The sequence below is a fragment of the Sylvia atricapilla genome, chromosome 2 (genome assembly GCF_009819655.1).
Source record: "Sylvia atricapilla isolate bSylAtr1 chromosome 2, bSylAtr1.pri, whole genome shotgun sequence".
NCBI lineage: Eukaryota > Metazoa > Chordata > Aves > Passeriformes > Sylviidae > Sylvia > Sylvia atricapilla.
In genome coordinates, this window is record NC_089141.1 from 81,886,777 (window position 1) to 81,902,272 (window position 15,496).

At 38.9% G+C, this 15,496-nt stretch overlaps 1 protein-coding gene across 1 annotated transcript in view; it reads right to left on the reverse strand.

Annotated features, from left to right (window-relative positions):
* LOC136357906 (cohesin subunit SA-2-like) overlaps window positions 1–15,496 on the reverse strand; it is a 58,294-nt gene that overhangs the window by 17,570 nt on the left and 25,228 nt on the right. Inside the window, exons 13-21 of the mRNA XM_066313549.1 lie at window positions 9,539–9,646; window positions 7,466–7,574; window positions 6,530–6,647; window positions 5,551–5,654; window positions 5,013–5,105; window positions 4,838–4,927; window positions 3,654–3,857; window positions 2,062–2,138; window positions 1,023–1,110 (exon numbers count right to left, since the gene is read on the reverse strand). Coding sequence (XP_066169646.1) covers window positions 1,023–1,110; window positions 2,062–2,138; window positions 3,654–3,857; window positions 4,838–4,927; window positions 5,013–5,105; window positions 5,551–5,654; window positions 6,530–6,647; window positions 7,466–7,574; window positions 9,539–9,646 — 991 coding nt within the window. The remainder of the gene's footprint in view (window positions 1–1,022; window positions 1,111–2,061; window positions 2,139–3,653; window positions 3,858–4,837; window positions 4,928–5,012; window positions 5,106–5,550; window positions 5,655–6,529; window positions 6,648–7,465; window positions 7,575–9,538; window positions 9,647–15,496) is intronic.

Genomic DNA, 15,496 nt, shown 5'->3' on the forward strand with positions numbered 1-15,496 from the left:
AAATAAAAACATGTGTCCTTTATTTACATGAAAGGCTCAGCAGCAAAAAGCTTAGGACTAAACAAAGCATTCAAGCCTGACATTCTGCATGCTGCTTGCATGAACACTTCCCAGATGTATTTAGATCCTTAAAATAAATTTAACAGGTTTATATACAATCAAGCATTGCCCCCTGAGAAACTTCATTACTGTGGTGCTGCTTCTGTAGCACTTTTCTGACATCTTGATGAGTTCAAGGGAATGCAACCCACATATCAAAAAGAGTGTTCCCAGAGGCTCACTTTAGCTCAGCTCCTAGGGATTTCTTTAAAGCTTTTGATGAAAGGAAGACTCCTCCAGAGGCCAGTTCAGAGCAGAAGCCAAACCTTGGTGCTCTGATGCTCTATCTAAAGGAGTCCACCTCTACCCACTGGCTGCAGGCTCTCTCTACTCAACTAAACTTCATCTCTTGCCAAAAAAAAAAACCCAAGTTCTGTCCTGCAAATGGGCTGGTTAGCATTCATAACTGCTAAAGAAGTTCACCTTGCAATCCTAGAATACATAACTCCATCTTGGCACAATGTTTGAGGTAAGGCAACCAGATAACCAAAAGGCTTCAGTTGAGACAACTGGTAATTATAAATCTCTACAACAAGAGTCAACATGTAAGCAACAGATACAAAGTATTCCAATTTCTGTTTGCATGCAATCTAAAAGAGGTTGTCACAGTCCCAACAATTTCATGTGTAATGAAACTGCAACTGTGCAATCATTGGAAGTACTGAACATGACAAAGGATCAATCCAGATGTCAGATGATTATCACAGTTCTGAAAAATCTCCAAAATTATTTCATATAAAGACATGAATTTACAGATTTTGGTAACATTATACCAAAGACAGCCTCAGTTTCCCAGATTGAGAAATGGACACAGTATCTTCCTGTCTCATAGGACATTGATATATAAGATTATTTAATACTTTGTACTTCTTTCTGCTTTCATCAAGCAAAACATCTTTCAATGTTAAATATTAACTACTCACCAGAACAGGCAAACTGCCATGTTCTGTTTCAAACACCAGGAACTTTAAAGTCTTGTCATACAGATTCCACTTGGTGAGATCATGGGCACTGCAGGTGAAAAAGAAATAATACTGATACAGTAGGCAAGAAATGAAAACTTACTGGATCAAACAGGTTAAATGCATCCTATTTTTGCCTTCATATGATGTATAGATAGAACATTAAACAACTAAATATTAATTATAAGAGGGAAAATTAAGTTTTCATCATCTAACACTGCAACCTTTAGACCACAGCTTTACAGCGGCATTCCTACCACAAAACTGCAGTGTTATGAGGAGAGGAAAAAGAAGCTTGAGTCCTGTATCTTTTTCTATACTTTATGCATACTCTTTAACTGCCCAAAAAGGTTTAAAGAACAATTTCCTTAGCCCACTCTAAAAGATTGTTTCTAACAGTCTTGAGTATTCTCAACTCAACATTAGACTTCTCTTTGCAAAATTAGAGTAGCCCCAGCATGCTGGACAGGTAAAAGACACACTGAGAAGAAGGCCCAACTCCTCTAACCTCTGTACTCTCTTGCATGACAGTTTACCAATCTCTGGAGAACCAATGTTTTGAGAAATCATCTTTTAAAAAAAGAAGATAACATAAACTAAAAATAAAAAGCAGATTACACCTGCTGCAAACAATGACTGCATTCACTATACCCTCTTCAGACTGACCACCAGTATTGTCAGTAAGGCTGTGGAAAAACATCCAGCTAGGACAGAGGCGTCATAGAAGGGATCTGTGTGTCCACTCCGACATCTCAATTCTGTAGCACACAGTTCTCAGACACATTAGGGCTGATGCTCAGTAATGAGTCAAAAAATAATTCTATATCCAAGAGCAGAGTTTTACTAAGAAGCAACTAAACCTGGCAGTACCTCTCATATGGATCATTTTCATTCTCTTGTGAAAAACTCCACTAAACCCAACAAGCAATTCTCACTTTACATGTGTAAGGTTGACACTTTAAGTATATGGCATCATAAATTGCGTAAATAAACATCTCACTTATGAAAAGCCGCTATTCTTCTCAATGTAGAGTGCATCCGGGAAACTTCTCCTGCGTCTGTACAAAATCCTCCTTCCTAAATCATGGAAGTTCAGGAAAGAGAAAGGAATTAGCCAGTGTGGGCCACAGCAACTATTGTGTTCTCTTCCCAACCAACCCACAAGCTTGGATCATCTCCTCCAGCCCTCCTTTACCCCTGACCTTTAACCACACTACTCATGTCTTGCTCTACAGAAATTTTGTAAAAGGGAAAATCCCTGCCATTGATAAACCAATGCCAGCCTCCCTAGACTGCAGCATTGCTAACAGAGAGTAAAAAGTAGCCATTAGTCTAACATGGTCCCTCACACAGTTGTTAAGGATCTCTGGAAAGCTAAGTGTTCACATGGTGCTGACCTTCCTTGCTTCCAGCTGCCAGATCACATTCAAAGATAGCTAAAAATATATTAAATACTTTCCCATAGATGCAACTGCTGTAGTTTCCACAAGTATACTATGTGATTCTGGGGGACGAAATATACGACCAGGAATTAGAGGGGAGGAGTTCTAGGAGAAAAATCTCTTTATTTAGATATAGATCACACTACGGAGGAGTCGAAGAATTCCTGGTCTTGCACTTATCTTGTTTCTCATAAGTACACATTCTCCCACATTGACATAGATCTCTATTTAAGACCAATAAAATTAATCCAATCTGAGGTTAGGGGATTTTTTGGCTTGACACATTTTGCAATATCCCTGTGTCCAATAAAAACCTGCCAGTGTTAACTCTCATACCATGGCATGACACCTGTTCATGACGGCACAGTTGATCAGATCAGCTGCAGGCTTCTGTTGTTCAGCTCAGCCAGCAAGCTATTCATATCCTCACCGGCTGTTTCTGCTTTTTAGACCTAATGAAAAGCTTTGAGGGAGACTGCAGTCCTTGTTCAAGGGGAAAGCCATTATTTCAATGACCCTCAAAGCTATTTAATCTGCATTATAGACTGCTGTTTGCTAGGCTTTTTCCCTACATCCAAAGTGACAGCAAAAAGATGGAGAACTACAGAACTGTAGCTTTTTGGGAAGAGCTTCATCACCTGTAGATTGACACCACTCACTAACTGATTTTGCACATAGTATATCTTTGGCACAGTACTGGAGTAACTACAAAGCAACTACAGACCTTAGATCCAGAATATCTGGTGGGGCAATTTTGTTCCTCTCAAGTACACATTCTCCCATACTGGCACAGATCAAAAAAATAATTCCAGTCTGAGATTAGGGGACCTTTTGGCTTGACACATTTTACAACATCAGAGTCCAATAAAAGCCTGCCAGAAGATGTACAATGTCATGTTGGTGGTATGGACTACCTTGTTTATTATTTTCCCAACTATATTCCTGGCAAAATATACTGCCAAAATCTATCTGCTTCATTAAAATGCGAAGAATCATTCTTTCCAGAGGTGCAAACCCATCTTTTAGAGTTCTGCCTCCTTCAAGCAGAATCGGCAGGCAAAGAATAGTTCCATATCCTCCTTAATTTTCTTTGTCTTCCTTTTTCTTCCTAGGGAAACAGTCTGCTTACCCCTCAATGAGTCACACTCACCTTTTTCCAGAAGCAATCTAGTTGCTGGTTAAGCTGTTTCATCAACTCATCTATCATTTGAGTTCGAGCACAATCCACCTGGCTATAGATGGCAATTTCTTCACGGCAGAGGACATAATAAGTCCTGGAGGAAGCCTCGAGGACAGACGTGTCGGAGTGTTTGGCCACAATGTCTTTTATCTCTCTCAGCAAAGCATCCAAATGCTGCAGGTGATAAAAGGGGTATTTATAGGTAAATTGTATAAAAATCCTCTTATGCTTTAAATCATTTCACTAGGCCCATATATCCCTATGGGTCATATAAAGAAGATGAGAAGAGGGGCAGGATTAGAAGACACGACATTTTTTTCCTACATTTATAGCTCTCTTTCATCATTATGTCTCTGGATCATCCTAAAGAATGAAGCAACTGCTTTAAGTTCTACTTTAGCAATATATGTCTAGCACTACATAGGGAATAAAAGATGCCTTCCCAAAGGACAGGTCTGTCTTCAAACAATGGAAGTTGTCTCCCTTAGCATTGGAGAATGGAGAATGTTTTGGATCATGTCAGCAACTGTGCCTTCACTCTTAAGTGGGAGGAGGTAACTTGTGCCATTCTGTTGACTCACTCTCTTCCAGTTTAAGTTTTGGGCCGAAATTAACCTCAGAGTGTTTGCCTAACACTGCCTCCCTGTGAACATCCCTGCTTAAGAACACCTTAAGCTATTTCGAGGATTTCATCTATCTTTTTCTGACTGCCCCTTTCCCATCAGCAGATATACTATCTCTATTCTTATCTTTCAGTTACTGTCATTCCCCAGCAGCTGGGAGTCAGCCTTCACAGAGAATGAAACCTATTCTGTAGTCAACTCCTGGGAGACATCAACTTAAGACACATAGCATAACCCACCCTCCCTCCAGCCAGGAATGAAGAAACCCAGGGCTGGGTCTACCACAAAGCACAAGTCGTTGCCCACTATGGCCAGACACAGCATATCAGAACTGACAAGCACTAAGGCTTTTTTGTGCAGCTTCAAAACAAAAAGTAAAGCCTGAAAAAGATCACTTTGCTTAAGGTAAGAGACCATTTCATTGTATTTCAACAATTTCCTACTTGTTTCAAATCCCATTAATCCCATCCCTACATTGTCACGTAAACTTAGTACATTCCATATGAACTGATTACCCCAATTCCTATTCACCTTCTCTAGATGTCCCGTACTGTAAACATCTAAATCATAATACTGAGGAATCTGCAGAAGATTGGCCACTTTTTGTGCATCTGTTGAATACTGCAGAGAAAAAACAAGATATGAGTACAATGCAGGAATTTTAATGAAATATTTAACATGCATTCACAGAGCAGCTGTCAGTTACCTTTGCCAAGAGCTGAGGAAGCACCATAATAAAGTGTTCAGTAATTTTGGTACAATCTTCCAATTGGATTTTCTTCTCTTTTACTGACAAAATCTGCAGATAAAGCATTTGGTTTCAATTACAAAATGTCTGGGATTTGAGTGGAATCTCACATGTAACCCAAGCTTAACATATTACATTGTCTCAAGCATATCAAGCTAAGATAGAGACACTTTTCCATGAAGAAAAGCAGATGTTTTTTTGTTGTTGTTGTTAACCTTAAATTACATACAAATTGCTGACCAGCCATATATGATGGATAAAATGCTCATCATCATTTGTCAATAATATGCTTCAAGTGGCTCTCCTCTAACGCTCATCTCCTTCAATATCCACTTCTAATAAGATCTAGAGGTGAAAAGAAACTGCAGCATTTCAGAAAAATAAGCTATTTTATTTAATAAGATACTTCTGCATCTAGGAACAAGGTGTCTGGCAAAGTACATAAGGCAAAGACAATGTGATGACAGGACAATAAATGAGACTAAGATGCACTGACTTTTTTGGCAGCACCTCTGCCCACTGGAGGATGACCTTCAGCTGCTTCTCTGACTGTTGCAAGGATGATTTCGATGAGAGCACTTTCCTGGGCATCGCTCAGTGCTGGAAGTAAATCAGCCTCAGCATCACACAAAAGAAAAGTGAAGATGCAGCAACAACTGATGTAAAGCCTACTCATTTACCTGACCAACTGTGGAAGGACACTGAAGAATGGGAGACACAATGTTGCTAAATAAACAGCTAGAGAGTGTTTGGCTTCATTTGAAAGAAGTTATTTTCCACATTTACCAAGTATCATTAATCCCTTAATGGATAATATTTTTGGGGCAGTTCAGCTTGCAAAAACAAAGGCAGTTTTAATGAGGTCTCCTACTGATTAGTGTCTCATTTAGGACAAATCTTCGAGTACCAAAATGCTCTAACTCACTGGGTCTACAAATTGATTTTAATCACACAACCAAATCTAGTTCGACTACAACATCTATTCATAGAATCATATAATGGTTTGGGTTGGAAGGGACTTTAAAGATTTATTTAAGTTCACTTCAAAATAATTCTAAAAAAAACCCCTCTCTAGTGTTAGATGTCAGTGAAGTTCAATACATTACTCATTTTCTTTTGAGGTAGGAATAAAAGTCTAACAATAACTGCGTTTAAATCTATTAATACTTTCCAATTTTAAAGTTTAGACAAACAAAGTGAACACTACATAAGTATTATGGTTTAATTAACAAGTATTTATTGCACAGGTTCTAAACTAACATTACATAAATACAGAATACTGAGTAAAACAAATACATTGACATAAATATTACGCTAGCAGTGCATGGAGTTGCTTCTGCTTTGTGACACTCAGAGACTGCAATTTGGGACCAAATGGTACTGCAATATGAAATGATGCTAACCTAGCTAAGGTAAGGTTCAAAAAATAGCATAGGGAGATTCACTCAGACAAACTAAATTCTCTGTTTACCCACCTTCTCCAACTTCTTCAGCATTTTTTAACAGAAGAGTGGTCATGCACTCCCAGTCCTTCAGGAATTTGCCTGCCCAGTCCCACAAGCTGTCTACTAGGTATGCAACATGTTTGTGTAGCTAGGGATTAAAAACACAAGCTTATAGAAGCAAACACATCACTAGAAGAAACACATCTTCATATGTTCCTCTCCCTTGTCCAATGACAAAGCTCTGTCATTCACACATGTCGTATTCCAACATATTTAGTTCAAGGTCAACTGATATTTAAACACCATGTCTTCAATCTGATACAAAGCAGGAAAGTGGGGTGAAAAAGCAGGAAAAGTAGGCAAAAAATTTTAATTTTCTCTTTTTTTATATAAATTTAAATTAAATAATCTCTAAAACTAGCTTCTATATTGCTTTATATTGGTGATCATAACAGTCAAAAAACCAGTCACAGGACTAGAAACAAGTCATCTATTCAATTCTTTGCAGAAAGATTCAAAACTGCTGTTCCTGAGACACTTTAGCCAGACAGAGGTCTGCACCACTGCAAAAGCTAAACTGTGAACTGTTTATCAGCACTTAAGCTGATAAAACTCTCAGTAAAACTAGAGGTTTTGGCCAGCATAGAGCCATGGGACAGCAACTCACATCCGCCTCCAGAAAGACATGGACACGTACCAAAACCCCTGATTTGGTAGCATTAGTCTTTCAGGTTGTTTCCAGAAACTGCCTCAGTACTGATTATCTCCATTAGCACACTTGTAAATCAGTTTTAATACAACAGAACAGATACGGCTTCATTTAAAACTTAATCTAGAGAGTACCAACATTTCAAACACCATACATTTCTGACCTCACCAACAGAAATTGCTTTCAAAAGCAAGAGGATAATTGATTTAACATGCAACACTGGATTTAAAAGGCTTACTTGCAGGGGCTGTTCTCACCTCACTCTCCAGGAAAAAGTGTATTAATCTTTTCAATTGGTCAATGCTGGCTCCAAACTTTCCTCCTCCTTTGGGCTGAACTTCTTTATCTCCCTTATGCATAAGCAGCCTGCCAAAAGAAAAGCAAGTCAGTCCAGTTCTGCCACATTCACCTTGCACTCATTTATCAATGTAACACTAATTCTGTCAAGATCACAAGGACTGTATTTCTCTCAAGTGTCTACTTCTTCACCCCAAATCTCATTAGCCATTTTTTAAGATGAAAGAAAATAAAAAGACTGTTTTCCATTAGGAAAGATATGCCATCTCTGTGGACGCAGAGACTATTTCTGTCAGTTTCAAATGTACCCTGACACCTTTCTGGATGATGGATGCAGATTCCACAGAACTGATCATACAAAGATGTAGGCATTTGCTCAGGCTTGAAGAGGCTTGCTCTAGGCCAAATTTAAACCTTAACAACACAGCAGAGATATTACTACACAGCTACTATTCACATCACAGTGCATCTCAGAAGTGTAGCTTCTTAAGGAAAGTAGAGTATCTTATAATTATAAGAGGCAATTAATGCTACAAATACAGTGGAAAATATGCTCTTCCTCTTCTGTGAGAATTATGAAGCACAGTATGACACTTCCATTTCCATTTCCCCCTTTATCCAAAATGACTCTGACTACTATCCACAAAAAGTGCTAATCTCAAGATAAATACAGGAAGGCCATCCCTGCAGATTAATGTAAGGCCCAAAACAGCTTGATTTAAGAGCTGGACCACACTACTAAATGCTACCAACAGCTTGTGCACTCAGGAAGAGCTTCTGCTGATATAATTTATGCCAGCTAAGTAATCTAAGTTAAAATGTGCAGACATGGAGGAGATTTTGTGCAAACCAAGAAGAAGGGGAAGCAGGTGTGGAAAGCCTAAGCATTTATACTAAAACTCAGCAGTCTAACCAGAGAAAGGAGAGTGTCACTAACATCTCCTATCACACTAAAATGAACATCCTGTACTGGAAGAAGTGCTGGAGAGAAGCACTGGGAAAACAAGAACAAGGATGAGATTTACAGGGTCAAGGTGTCCACAAGGCACTCTCAAGCAGGGTAGAGAAAGTGAAGTTATCAGGGCAATCACTTTGGTAGCAAAATGCAGCAGAGTTCTGAGAGGAGAAACATCGCAATTATGAGAGCATATTAGGACCAACACAAAAGACTAAGTCTAGCAGATATAATAGCAGACTCATCAAAACAGAAGTTTCTCTTAATTTGTCTTTCTTGTTGGACTTAGCTTCACAAATTCCAGAATGCCAACATTTCAGTTAGACAGGAAAAGACTACTAGGAGGAGATTCTGTATATATGGAAACACGATTACTATTTCTGAATGTTCCCCCACAAAATCCTTGCTTAAGTATTTTATTTTCATTCATTTTTGTAAGTTAAGATTATTTCTCTCAGCCATAGAGACAGAATATTTGTCTCTTCCCTTTTTAGCATGCCAACTCCATTCAACTTCATGCAACCATTGTTGTAAAAAGCCCATTTATAAGAGTTACTCCTGGGGAAGATAAACCCTGTATTTCATTAACCTGACAGGAAATTGGGAGGGCTTTTTAATCTGCTGCATCTCTCATTATTCAAAGCCTTTACTATGTTTAAGGCAACTTCCAAAGGGAGAAGAGGAGGCCATTTTTGTGATTTATCACCAAACTATGAAAATCCAGCAGATGCCAGGTGACAGACTGGCTTGTAAGAAGCAAAGCAATAGGAAAAGAAAGTAGAGAGAAAGAGGGCATGTTCTCAACATAGCATGGCACTTGTGGATGGATGATCCACACATGGATCAATTAGTTTCATATTCCCTGTGTTAGTCTTGCAACTTTTCTCACATCTATTGTTTCAAGGCTGTGTGAGAAAACATGCAATTACTCCCAGACAGCATTTCTCTTCTGATTCACCAGAAGAAAGCTGGCACACTCTTTCAGCAGAAAAATTAATACTTAACATCTCCCTTAAATAAACCCACCTTTATTCCAAAACAAATTGAGAATATGCAAGAAGTAGGCAGGCAGAGATACCTTTTATAAAGGAATTCCCCAGCTGCTACTGCAAGAGGACGGTGAGTGGTATAAACAAAGTGGTATAACATTTCACAGTCTTCAGCTGATAACACTTCCTCACAGTTCCTAGGCAAAAATAACAACGGAAGTTATAGTCCAGGTTCATCTGCAAAGAACAGTATGAATGCTATGTCCAGCTTTTACTAGACTTGATTCTCCATAACCGTGCAACTTGTTTACATAGCCATGTGTAAATTTTTGTAGGGCATTTCTAAAAATGCTCTCAAACAAAATTGGCAGTGTTCTTCTACTCACTGTGTAGAGAAACAGAGGTCTGTGTAAGCCATGACAAATCAGGCCCACTGCATAGACACGAACATTAATTTAAGGTATATTTTAAGGTTGATTAGTGATCACGGCAAAAGGAGCAATAGTAAGAAAACAGGAAAATCATGCCTTTATGCTTAGATGTTCAACATAAAAGATAATAAACAATAAGAAACCTTAATTCTGTAGTACAGATTATTTTTAAGTTATTTTCTCCAGTATTTTAAAACTTATATTATATTACACGAGAGTCCCACATAAAAAGAAATCACAACACACTCTTGATGGCATTCTTATGGCTGTGACCTCTCTGCACAAACACATTCAAGGTCATGACTTTTTTCATTCAGCTACACATCTTGAGAGCACCACATGCCAACTAGTAAACCTAGAACACTCTCTGAGAGGTAGAAATGGTATTCATATCAAATATTTCCAAAAAATAAACTGAAGCATCAAGGTTGAATAACCCAACAAAGAGAGACCAGAGCAGTGAAGTCCAAAACCAGGATTACAGTTTCCAAATACCTGCTTCTTACTGCCACAACAATGTCACTGAGCTAGGCTACTTCAGAGAATGAAAGAGCAGCATATGAGGTCCTTACACTTACTATACCCAGGTGAAAGGAAAGGGTTTTTATTGATTACTGCACTCAATCCTCCAGTAGGAACATTTTAAAACCATCTACAGCTGTGGTTCAACACCCTCTCTAAAAATGAGGATTCATGCTGTTCTCTTGCTAAGAGTGATGTCTAAAAAATATCAGCAGTCCTTCCTATGTTTGCCCATTTGTCTCCAACCCATCGCATCCTTTAGCATGCTCACAAGTCACAAAGCCCCAAAACATCCTCCAATCTAACTGAAAAAGATGTGAGCTCAGATTAGGTGTGAGTATCACTGCAGCATCCATTAAAAAGGTCTTTAAATGAAAGTGCTAATGGTACATCTCCAAAAGTGATGAATCACTCTCAGAGGACAATGTGAAATAAAAGTCGCCTTACATACTTTAAACATGCATATATTCGCAGTAATAGAACATACAGGAAGTGTGAAGGAATACATATCAAGAAATCAGCATAAAGGAAAATATTCATGTCACTCATTTAACTATCTACAGAACCAGGAAAGTAGAGTAAAAATGTCTTTATTGGTTAAACAATTTAAAAAAATGAAAGAAGTAAAATGGTTTTATGGTGCATTAGAGCATATGAATAAGCAGTGGTGTGTCCTGTGAAGCCATGAATGATCAAATTTATTAAACTTCTACAACTTTAACAAGTGAGAGCAAAACAAAGAATGACAACAAAGAGCACTTAGAGGAACAAAAAGACATGATATAATAAGTATTAAAAGGCTATGGGGAATTTACTGTAAAAAAACTAGCAGTCTGACAATGCTTCTTCTTTCATTCTTTTTAATGTCAATCTATTATTCAGTTCTTTTAAAGCACTAGTTTCCATGACAATGTCTTTGTCATTTTTTCTCTATATATATTTTTTTCAAAACCAGTTGATGGCTTGGAATATAAGACATTTCACAAAGAGACAGTGATCTAGACTGAACCAATACAGAATCACAGAGTGCTGAGGATGGTCAGCACCTCTGCAGATCATCTGGTCCAACCCCCTGCTCACAACAGGACCAGTTACAGCAGGTTGATGCGTCCAATCTATGAAGACAAAGACTCTACAACATCTCTGGCAATGTGTGCCAGTACTGGATCACTCCCACAGTGAAAAACCTTCTTATGCTTAAATGGAATTTCCTGTAGAACATGGCAGTCAAGTGCACACATTTTTTTATATTTAATTTTTTCTTCTTTATATTTCAGGTTTTCCCTCTTTAGCACATTTATAGAAATAATGAATGCAGTATCTGAATGTTTCTATTTTGAAAGAGTTCCTTGACTAAATTGTTCAGATAGCCTGAAGAGCTCAGCAACACCTATCTCTCTGTATAGAAATTAAGGACTCTTCCTTTCCAGTACTAATGAAACTGCTTTTCCATAGGTATTTTCTATCCTTAGGAAAGAACCTGGGAATCCTGGTGGACACCAAATTGAACATGAACCATCAATGCTCTCCTGCTGAAAAGAAGGTGAATGGTATCCCAATCTGCATTAGGTGCTACCAGCAGGTCTGGGGAGGAGATCCCTCTGCTCTACACAGCACTGGTGAGGCCACACCTGGAGCGCCAGGTCCAGGGCTGGGCTTCCCAGGACAGGAGACATACTGAGGAGAGACTAAGGAAGGGTCACAAAGATGATCTGGGGATCATCTCTCCTAGGACTGGAGCATCTCTCCTTTGAGGAAAGATCAAGGGAGCTGTGACTGTTCAGCCTGAAGGAAAGAAGGTTTGGGGGGGATCTTAGATTGCTAAGTGTGCAAGTACCTGATGGTGGGAGTAAGGAGAGACAGGCTCCTGGTGCCCAGGACCAGAAGCAACAGGCACAAACTGAAAAATGGGAGGCTCCTTCTGAACATCAGGAAACATGTTTTTACTCTGAGGGTGACAGAGCACTGGCACAGGCTGCCAAGGGAGGCTGTGGAGTCTCCATTGCTGAAGATACTCAAAAGCCATATGGTGCTCTACATGGCTCTTCTTGAGTAGCAGGTTGGACCAGACTCCTCTAACTTCAGCCATTCTGTGATTTCCAAAATCCCAACCTCCTCGTCTTTAACTTTGTCTTCTAAGAGGTTGGGAATTTACCCATTACATTAATCTAGTGCAGTGCTATTTCCTTCCTCCTTGAGACAGGAGTAGGTGAGATGCTGCTGCAGCTGCAAATGAAGCAACCCAAACAGCAGAGAAGCAAAGGAAGGGAGAAGAATCCATTTTCTTTGTAGCAGAAACTGACTGACAGAGACTCTTGACACCACTTGAGCACCTGCTCTTTCGTTTTTTCCTTTCTTGAGTGGGAGGAAATACCTGTGTGTACTACTACTACTATTACTGTTCAACCACTACTCTCTGAGGCACGATGAGGTTTACTCTCATAACTCCCACTGAAATGAGTGCTCAGGCATTTCACCTGCCTCTGCAAGCAGCAGCACCTGACTACACCTGCTACCACCAGCACTAACACTACCACTGCTAAACGAGTGCCTTGCTTTTTCACATCCGTAAGGCAATCACCAACCACACAAATACTTCAAACACAGCAGTAATACTGCTGCGAATTTACAGCCCTGAGAATGCCAAGCAACAGATAAAGGTTAAGCCAGAAGTGCCTTCCAGTGTTTAGGTGCCTAAAAATACACAGGCATGGCCTTCCACATACCAATCTCATGACATACCATTTTCTCTGCACTTCAGTGTGAACATGTCACAGAGAAGAAACTGGGACATTCTAGACAGAGATTACAGACCCATTTTGTTCTGCATATTGCACCCGTTGAAAGAATTTGTATCTTGCTTTTTGTTTCATTTTATTGCGTGCAAAAGATAAGATTGCTGGAGTTGCCTGACTTGTATGTTGCTCATACCAAGGATAACCATCAAAATAACAAAAGTAAGATAAAAACACACCTGATGCACTTTACAGAGTTTTATGCTAGTCTTTCTTTTTAGTTTTTTATTAAAAACTATGCAGGGTAAGATCTGGTACACATTATGGTGATGACAATCCAAGGTAGAGCATCTCAATAAAAAAAAAATCTGTTCACTTTGCATTTAAAATTAAGCCAAGTTTAACAGATGCATTGAAAAAGCAGTATTTGAGCACAGAGCACTTTCAACCAAAAAAAATGTACGCTGAAATTATTCTAGTGCCTGCAATAAAAATTTTAAGTACAAAAATCATGTGCTGCTAAACTGTTTTGTAATCTCACTCTAGCTCCTCTGCTCTCAATTGCAGGTATTTCAAAGATACACTTTGGTGATCAGCAAAATGACAATATGGTTGCCACTAAAATATAACAATAGTCCTTTCCCACCCACTGTACAACAGGATTAGCACGTTGCAATACACTGTGATTGTGCTGTGGCAGACTGATGTTTTGTGTTTAAAACTCAGTTTAATTTCTAGTTCGGTTTAACTAAAGTAAACAAAGTCATTTTCCCCTGGGCTATTTACATATTCAAGCTAACAGTAGATTTGTGTCTCTACCCACACCACCTGTAACCTTTCCCCATGCATCTACTGCAGTAACCTAATTACTTTTGCTGCCCTCTTCCAAAATCCCTCTATGCTTTTAGGTAGTTAAGTGCACAAAAATTAACAAAACTGTCTCACAGTAGGCACACTAATTTACCTCCTAAAAGGCAATGTTTTTTTACCTTGGTCTCTCATTGCCACTCATGTTTTCTCCCTCTTTATTTCCTTCCTAGTTCTGTAATTCCTAATTCCTCGTCAGATCCTTTGCAACACTAATGCTAACAATTATGCATAATTCAGTACCATTAATAATTTCTGTGATGCTAAAGCTCATAGGCTCATTTCCATTTCAGGATCACATCACGCTGTATAAAAACAGAAATCTACCAGCCCAAAGACTGGCATTCAATTGAGACAACATGCAACAAACAAGATGGAAAAAAAAATCTCAGCTCACAGAGATACACAGGAAGAAAATACAAATATGGATTTGAAAAGAACTAAGTATATGCATAGCAAGAGGGTTCTGAATCAGCACAGGGATGTTTTTTTAATAATGTAACACATATAAGTGAATTGAAAAGATCAGTGTTTTCACTGTCTCTCTAGCTATCAAGAGAGAATGTAAAGGCACAGCAGCTTTACGTATAGTATACAGAGCAGTCAGTGCATATTCCACAGGAGTGATGGTTGAGAGATGCTCAAACCTCTTAACATACATGGAGCACTGCCCTGCTGCCACTGTCAAACATCATAAAAATTGTCAATTAGCAACAAGGTCTTGCTGCTACAGTTCCCCAAAAGACAACTATGGAAGTCAAGTCAAAGAAAGTTACTGACATTATATATTTTTCCCAAGAAAAATTACCCAATGGAGTAATTGGAAGAAAAAAGCTATTCCTGGCCTTGCTTCTCGATGACTCATGTCATGACATAACAAAATATTTATTCCAAGATTAGAGCCATGTTCTGAAGGTCAGTACCTCACCAGTGAAGACTATACTAAAAAAAAAAAAAATTAATGATTCCAGATCAAATATAGGGAATTCAGATAGAGATTCTTGACAGTAGTTTTAAAAATAGAAAGTTGATCTGAAATGTCTCTCTCATCTCACTAAAAATGCAAGTTAGGCTGGTTGAATTCAGCTGCCAAATTTGCAGGTGACAAAAATTTGTCATTCAAAGAGAAGCCAAGACAGCATGACAAAAGTGGCAGAAGTTTTATTACACCAGTGCATACTAGTAGGCATGCCACTTGTACAAGCCATCATTTATTACTCTCTCATCCCCTTTAAGACAGGGGAGTTGCTGTCCCCAACTCCATTTCATGCTTTACTGCATGTATCAAGCTGCACTACTGCTCAATATCCAGACACAGGTTTCGAGCTAAGAGATACACCTATCTGAGACACACCAGCCCTGCAGGTCTCTGTTTCTGCAGTGCCAGCAGCAAGTCCTTTCTGCCACTATTTTAAGTGGCACTAAGGCATCAGCTTTTCCCCTGCTAGAAAAGGATCTTGATGCAGGCTCTTATTAAGAAGCCTGTACATGT